At 37.1% G+C, this 8819-nt stretch overlaps 1 protein-coding gene across 1 annotated transcript in view; it reads right to left on the bottom strand.

Annotated features, from left to right (window-relative positions):
- Window positions 1-7169: 7169 nt before the first annotated feature.
- The window catches only part of DECR1 (2,4-dienoyl-CoA reductase 1), a 45129-nt gene continuing 43479 nt past the window's right edge, over window positions 7170-8819 (bottom strand). The window contains exons 9-10 of the mRNA XM_008001045.3: window positions 7434-7496; window positions 7170-7334 (exon numbers count right to left, since the gene is read on the bottom strand). Of these exons, the coding sequence (XP_007999236.3) occupies window positions 7275-7334; window positions 7434-7496 (123 nt within the window). The 3' untranslated portion in view covers window positions 7170-7274. The remainder of the gene's footprint in view (window positions 7335-7433; window positions 7497-8819) is intronic.

The following is an 8819-nucleotide window of genomic DNA, read 5'->3' as shown; positions in this document are numbered from 1 at the left end:
GAAAAGAAATGCTAACGTAATCATTTATCTTATCTAGCAAGAAGATTCTAAAACATTCTTTAACACACATCTAAGTCACAGTTTCACATATTTGTAGCTAGAATATCCTATACTGGTTATAGTTGACATGTAACAGTTGGTGATTTTAGATTTCTTTGATTGTGAAACAGGGAGCTATGAGAGATGTGTCCATGTGAAATTTACAGTTACTGCCTAGGAGTTAATGATCGTTCTGGGTCAGCTTGAATGTCCCCGTTCTATAAATACAACACTTATTTTCTGAATTCATAAAAATAACAAAAAAAATGTGAACTATAATGTTTCCCTCAAGAACAAACAGAAACAAGATCTGCCAAAAACTAAAATTCATCAAATGATGTTGAGTGGGAGATTGGCTTTGCCTTTAGCGTGTAAATGGAAGCACTGCCATTAGACTGAGCTTAACTACTAAGAATAAAGAAAGAAGAAAATAACCTTAATCTCTTGTATTTGTTTTTTTCTTCAAAATGTCAGCTGGATGCAATCCATGATGGATCCAGGTGGAAATGCAGGATGAAATTATTATGGTCTAAGGAATCTAAACAAACATAAATGTGACTCAGTGAACTACTGGATACTTCGTTGAATTGAGGGGTGTCTCTAACATTAAAATTTACAAAGAAATCTCAAAATTTCCAAATATTTGAAGTTTTCTGCCCAACTGACATAGTCAAATATTTAAATTTTTTTTTTTTTTTTTTTTTTTTTTAAGACCTAGTTTCACTCTGTCGCCCAGGCTGGAGTGCAATGGCATGATCTCGGCTCACTGCAACCTCTGCCTCCTGGGTTCAAGTGATTCTTCTGCCTCAGCCTTCTGAGTAGCTGGCACTACAGGTGCCGCCACGACACCCGGCTAATTTTTGTATTTTTAGTAGAGATGGGGTTTAACCATCTTGGCCAGGCTGATCTCGAACTCCTGACCTCATGATCTACCCGTCGTCGCCTCCCAAAGAGCTGGGATTATAGGCATAAGTCACTGTGCCCAGCCCATAGTCAAATATTTCTTCTTGAAATATCTCCAAAGGAATAAGAGGAACATACAGAATTTTCCTATATTTCATTCATAGAAAAGTAACTATTCACTACCAAGTATGCACCAAAACTCTACCATATTTGGCATTCTTACAGTAACAGCATGAGCAAAGAAAGAAAAACAACAACAAATTATGATAGGGAAATTTCTGAAAAGACTTCCTAGAGGGCTGTCAGCAATAACTGTCATGAATCTAGAAGCAGGACTAGCACAGTAGGCTTTAATTCCTGAGCACTATCACACAAAGAAATTCCTACACCTCAGCTACATCAGTCGCACTTACCTATAAATGACAGGTCTGCTTCCTCGAGCACAGAACAGGATGAAGAATGAAAAAAATGAATCTAGATAGGCAAATATAAAATTACAGGCATAATGCCTACCTCATACCACAAACAAAATTCATTCCAAGTTTATTATCAATATAAATATGAAACATATGTAAACACAGGAGAATAACTTCAATACTTCATGCATGAAAATCCAATTATGAAGAAACAAATTGAAAAATTGGACTCTATTAAAATTAAGAATTTCTGTTCAGAAAGACTATACACTTCAACAAAAAACTATTAAAGAGAGTGAAAATCAAAGTGGGAGAAGATATTTGCAACACATACTTGACAAAGGCACATACCCAAAATACATTAACATTACTCCTAGAAACCAACATTTAAAAATATAACCCAACAGAAAAATGTGTAAGAAAGCTGAACAAATTTTTCACTAGAGGATACCCAAATGATATCCAATAACATATACAAGTAATCAATTTTATTAGTAATCAGAATAAATGCAAATTGGCCAGGTGCAGTGGCTCACGCCTGTAATCCCAGCATTTTGGGAGGCTGAGGCAGGAGGATCATTTGAGCCCAGGAGTTTGAGACCAGCCTGGCAACATGGCAAAACTGTGTCTACAAAAAGCTAGCTAGGCACGGTAGCGTGCACCTGTAGTCTCAGCTACTAGGGAACTTGGGTGGGAGAATCACCTGAGCCCAGGAAGTCAAAGCTGTGGTGAGCCGAGATCGTGTCACTCCACTCCAGCCTAAGCAACAGGAGACCCTCTCTCATTTAAAAAAAAAAAAAAAAAAAAAAAAAGCAAATTAAACACACAAGATGCCACCACACACTTACAGAATGGCTCAAGGTAAAGAGAATTTGAATGCTTACTACTGGTTAGGATGCGGCACGGTGGAAGTTCCCAAACAGCTTGGTGGGAGGTTAAATTGTGAATAGTCTTGGAAGCCATTTGACAGTATCTACTCAATTTGAACACAAGCATACCCTAAAACCCAGCAATTTCACTTCTAGATATTATCAGTCTAACAGATAAAGGTGTATATATTTTTGCCAAAAGAACAGAATGTTCACGGCAGCTTTGTATTTGGCATAGCCTCAAACTAGAAATAATTCAAATGTCCACTAACACCAGAACTAACAAATAAATTGTGGTACATTCATATATACTTTATATTATATGGAATATAACAATGAGCATGCATAAGCAATTACTACACAGAAAGAAAGCCAAAAAACAGAAGAATACATACTGTGTGATTCTATTTATATAAATCTCAAAACAGCTTAACGATGGGGTTAGAAGTCAAGACAGTGTTTAGCTGTGAGAAGGAGGAAAGGAGTCACGATGGTGGGCAGAAGGGAGGCTTCTGGGTTCCTGGTAATGTTCTGTTTCTTCTGTTTCTTGACCTGGGGAAAGGTTACCCGAGTGCATTCATTTGTAATAATTCATGATTTGTGCATTTTTAGAAGTCATACTTCAACTAACAAGCTAAAGACATTGATGGGCTTTCTCCAAGGTTTTTGTAATGTAACTGTTACCTCCTAAAAACCTTGTTATTGTCTCTTAAGTTATGATCCCAAGAAATATCCAACTGGGTGAGAGACATGAGCCTGACTTACTGTGTGACATAGGGCAAGTCACATAACTTTCTAGGTCTGCAGTTTCCTTAACTGTAAAACAAAAACATTGAGAATTAGCATTTTCTAAGGCTTTACCAGCTCTAAAATTCTATTATTCAAAGTTATTAAATTCTCATTGTTTTAGTTTCCACAAGAACAATAAGGAAACAATGGCTGTCACTCTGTACCTGAAACATTTCCTGGAGGTGGTTTCACATGTTAATGGTAAGATGAGTGAAACTGTTACCAATAATCTTTAATTTACTGAGTATTAACTCTTCCACTAGCACAATAGAAGCAGGACTCTTACAGAAGGTATTGAGTGACAAAGTAACTCTTAAGGTGAATACTGATGTGGTTACAGCCCACATGTGGTCTGTCATAAATTACCCATAAACAATGTTTTTCTTTCAGACTCAGGAAAAAATATGTTAGTCAATATCTCCATGATCTCTCTTCTCTGATCCTCTCTGCCATGCTGGCAAGCTTTGCTTTCTCATCAACCAGTTGTAATAACACATAATAATGATGCAATAGATGACTAAGAAACTATTAGAAGAACGATTTTTGTCTTTAACAGAGGAAAAAAATTGCATACAAACTCATACAAATCAAAAATTTTACAATACCCCATTAAGATACCAATAGGTAAAACGACAAACAGGAAATTCACAAGTGTATAAAAGTATTCAATCTCACTAATAATAAGTTTTTAATGGTACTATCATTTGTTACATGTAAAATTGGTGAATACTTTTAATTGTTGGCAGGTATTTGTTGAAATGGGCACTGTCACACATTACTCAGGGGGGTTTAAGCCCATACAAATCTTTGGAATAACAATTGGATATGTATATCAAAAAAACTTTAAAAGCTTCATAACTTTGATTAATAATACCACTTCTAAAAATGAGGAAAAAATTCTAAATTCTAAAAATGTGTTATATACAAAAGTGTTCAGTTTTATTTATAATACTGAAAAATAAAAGTAACCTGTGATCTCACTTATGTATGGAATCAAATAAAGTTGAACTCATGGAAGTAGAAAGTAGAATGATGATTGGCTGGGCATGGTGGCTCATGCCTGTAATCCCAGCACTTTGGGAGGCCTAGGCAGGCAGATCACCTGAGGTCAGGAGTTCGAGACCAGCCTAGCTAACATGGTGAAACCCTGTTTCTACTAAAACTACAAAAAATTAGCCGGGCATGGTGACATGCACCTGTAATCCCAGCTACGCAGGAGGCTGAGGCAGAAGAATTGCTTGAACCCTGGAGGTGGAGGTTGCAGTGAGCCGAGATCATGCCACTGCACTCCAGTTTCGGCAACAAGAGCAAGACACCATCTCAAAAAAAAAAAAAGTAGAATGATGGTTTACTAGAGGTTGAGGGAGTGGGAAGAAGAGGGTTTCTGATCAAAGCGTACAAAATTTCGGATAGAAAGAACAGGTTTTAGGATCTACTGCAGGGTGACTATAGTCAATAATAATGTACTGTATAATTAAAAATAACTAATAAAAGTAAATTTCAAATGTCTCTCCATAAAGGCCAATAGGTAAGAGAAGTGATAGATATGTTAATTAGCTTGATTTAATCATTCCACATTGTATATGTAAAGGTAAACTGAGGCTGGAGCCAAACTGGGAACGAAGACACAAGGCAAATGGCAGTGAGAATAGCTTTTCTTAGGATTCGTGGGTGAGGTTCCTCGGTCCAAAGGTGCGGGCCAAGGAAGTTGCGCTGAGGAAGGAGGGTAGGGGCTTCTTATAGCCTGAGAGGTAGGGAAGCTGGTTGTTCAAACAGGGCCTGGGGAGGGGTCTTGAAACTACTAGGGCAGGAGTTGAGTAAGGGTCACGAGGAAGGGGTCCTTGGAAACTGTTAACTGAAACTGCTGTTTACGAACTTGTGGAATGCAGGTGAGCTGCAGGTCATGGGGGAGTGTGGTTGCCCAGCTGGAACTCTGATGCATGTAAGTCTGCGGGTGTGTATAAGGGTGAAGGGAGTCTTTAACAAAAGGCCTGCTACGCCGGGTAACACCGCCATGTTGGGTCTAGACTCCTGCCTAACAGTATACATATACCAAAACATCACACTGTACCCCTAAAATGTACAGGGTACCCCATAAATGAATTCAATTATGATTTTCTAATCAAAAGTACTATTAATACTAATTTTAAAATGCATTGGCAAGGGAGGCATCAGCATTCTTGAAAAACATTTAAAAACAAAAAATTTTAAAACAAAGCAGGCTCAGTGGCTCATGCCTGTAACCCCAGCACTTTGGGAGGCCAAGGTAGGAGGATCACTTGAGGTCAGGAGTTCAAGACCAGCCTGATAAATATAGCAAGAAACTATCTTTATAAAAATTTAAAAAGATAATAAAATTATAAATAATCCTATTTCCAATAAATTAAATTATGATACATCAAAACAACAGAATACTAAAAATAATATTTATCTTAAAAAGGATCTGATTTATCATGTAATCTGAATTTTTTTTTAAAAAAAAAGGTTGAAACAACACTGGAAAAAAAATGTATTAAGTTATATAAATGTAAACATTTAGTATCAATTTAACCAGAAAGAGAAACACGGCTATATTGGTGGAATCAGTGGAGGGAAAGTGTCTTTGTGTGTTTGGTGAGAGGTGGGTGGGAAGGTGGGTTTGGAAATGGAATGAGTGATAAACCATCACTAATGGTGTGTGGACACAATATCAACACAATAATGTGATAGTGAATAAGCATCACAAGATCTGATGGTTTTATAAATGGGAGTTCCCCTGCACAAGCTCTCTTGCCTGCCACGACGTAAGACATGACTTTGCTCCTCACTCACCTTCTGCCACGATTGTGAGGCCTCCCTAGCCATGCTGAACTATGAGGCAATGAAACCTCTTTCCTTTATAAATTACCCTGTTTTGGTTATGTCTTTATTAGCAGCATGAGAACAGACTAATAGACAGGATTAGTACAAAAGGTAAAATGGAGACTAGGTAACTGTCTGCATTTTATTTTGAGAGTATTGTATTGCAAGCATGTAGAGAAAAAGTGTAACAGCCTAAAAAGCCCAGTGAAAGTCAGTATAATTAGAAATGTCAGGCCACTTATTTCAAACCTATAACATTCCCCTATATGTACACAATTAAATGTAATAAATGTAATTTATGTACACAATTAACTGTCAATGTAATTGGGGTTTCCATGGGGCTTGTGGCATATATATTCAAACAGGAAAACTGGATTCCTTTGCAGATTTATTCAGATAAGGTAATATGGAAGCCGGTTTCCTCTCCTGTCAACTTGGGCAATGGCGATAGTCAGTCTAGTGAACATGTTATAAGTGACTCCTGGAAAGCAAAATGGACATTTTAAAAATATAGGCTCAGAAGTATAGCTCTGTAGACTTGAGACTTTGGATTCATTATTATTTGATTTTCAGGATGACAAAATAGTCAAACCAAAGAGGAAATTTAATCAAATGATACACAAAAATATTTTATAGACTTTGTTTACCTTTTTTACCCAGAAAAATCTATTCTTCTTTTACAGCTGGGATGGCATGCTATCTCCTAGGCATCACATTCTCTAAACTCTGGAGACAGAATGAATTACTTCCTCCTCCACACTCAAATACTGCTGGAATAATACTTATCACAATGTACCATAAATAATTATTTATAAGTTTGACTATCTTGCTAGATAATGAATTTCAAAAGGGCAAGGGCTATAGCTTATTCAGTACTAAATGAAATGCCTGGCTACAAATAGGTCCTAGTAAAAATTAAAGATATGAGTTAATACTGAGTTACCCAAAGAAGTAATTCACAAGTCCAGTGAAAAGAAAATATACTGGAAAGGCAAAGTCTATTGTATTTAGTGTGTATCCTCTAATTTCTTTCTTTTAGGCCCTATCAGTATAGGTATAGTATAATATGTAACTTACATACTACCCCCACCATTGAGTTTCTCCCGATTTTCCAACCCACAAAGATCTGTTTTCTCTGCACTTCTAAGCACTTTTTAGTGGTAAAGAGGAATCTTTACCTACTACCTACTCTCCCCATGCCTCCTTTTTTTTTTTTTTTTTAAATGTTTTGAAGGACTATATTTCATTTTATTCATCTTTGAATATACAATGGCTATCACTGGCTTGGCACAGAATACATATTCAAGGCATGTTTGTTAATTAACAATTTATTAGACTTGAAATAGTCAAAAGATGAGAGATCATTTGTTTCATTTCTATTCCCTTTTTTGTAACCAAGATGAATGCCAAAGTGGTCTTAGGAACCTTTTGTCTTCCTGATGAGTCCTTCTATGGTGTCCCACTGCTCCTTGGTGACCTAACACAAAAAGATGTCAATTTAATGTGCTTTTTACATATTTTTAAAGCTTAGTATCCGAGCTGCTAATATTACATTATACACACAAAATGGCATTACCTTTCTCAGGTCATTGAATTCTCCTGAAATAAGTACTTCCTCTCCACCATCAAATTTAACGACCTGGAAAAAACAAAATTTTAAACTCTGAAACTACTCCTTTTAAAAAGTTTCTGAACCACTAGCCATTTTCCCATACTTTGGATGGAATATCTCTTTGGCACTTTAAATCAAGCCCAAATTTTAAAGATAAAACTCATGATTAAACCTAAATTGATTTACACAGTTCATAATTCTATTTCTAACACCTCCACAATTTCAAAAATCTACCCAATCTTGAAGATCATCTTAAAGGTATATCTGTCAAGGTAACTTGCATCTATTAATTTATCACTTGATATGGTTTGGCTTTGTCCCCACAAAAATCTCATCTTTAATTGTAATCCTCATAATGCCCAGGTGTGGAGGGAGGGACCCAGTGAGAGGTGATTGGACTAGGCAGTTTCCCCTATGCCGTTCTTGTTATAGTCAGTGAGTTCTCACAAGATCTGATGGTTTTATAAGGGGCTCTTTCCCCTTCACACACACACACACACACACACACACACACACACACACCTCTCTGTCTCCCTTTTCTCTCTCTCTCCCTCTCTTTCTATTGCCTGCCACCATGTTAAGTTACGACTTTTACCCTTCAGCCATAATTGTAAGTTTTCTGAGCCCTCCTCAGACATGCAGAACTGTGAGTCAATTAAACCTCTTTTCTTTTTATTTTTTAATTATATTTGAAGTTCTAGGGTACATGTGCACAACGTGCATATTTCTTACATATGTATACATGTGTGATGTTGGTGTGCTGTACCCATTAACTCGTCATTTACATTAGGTATATCTCCTAATGCTATCCCTCCCCCCTCCCCCACCCCAGGATAGGCCCGTGTGTGTGGTGTTCCCCACCCTGTGTCCAGGTGTTCTCATTGTTCAATTCCCACCTATGAATGAGAACATGTGGTGTTTGGTTTTCTGTTCTTGTGATAGTTTGCTCAGAATGATGGTTTTCAGCTTCATCCATGTCCCTACAAAGGACATGAACTCATCCGTTTTTATGGCTTCATAGTATTCCATGGTGTATATGTGCCACATTTCTTACACCAGTCTGTCACTGATGGACATTTGGGTTGGTTCCAAATCTTTGTAATTGTGAATACTGCCGCAATAAACATATGTGTGCATGTGTCTTTATAGTAGCATGATTTATAATTCTTTGGGTATATCCCCAGTAATGGGATGGCTGGGTCAAATGGTATTTCTGGTTCTAGATCCTTGAGGAATCGCCACACTGTCTTCTACAATGGCTGAACTAGTTTACAGTCCCACCAACAGTGTAAAAGTGTTCCTATTTCCCCACATCCTCTTCAGCACCTGCTGTTTCCTGACATTTTAATG

Source organism: Chlorocebus sabaeus, chromosome 8 (assembly GCF_047675955.1).
Source record: "Chlorocebus sabaeus isolate Y175 chromosome 8, mChlSab1.0.hap1, whole genome shotgun sequence".
In the NCBI taxonomy this organism is placed as follows: Eukaryota; Metazoa; Chordata; class Mammalia; order Primates; family Cercopithecidae; genus Chlorocebus; species Chlorocebus sabaeus.
The sequence above is the reverse complement of the archived record's forward strand: the minus strand, read 5'-3'. Positions and strand labels throughout refer to the sequence as shown.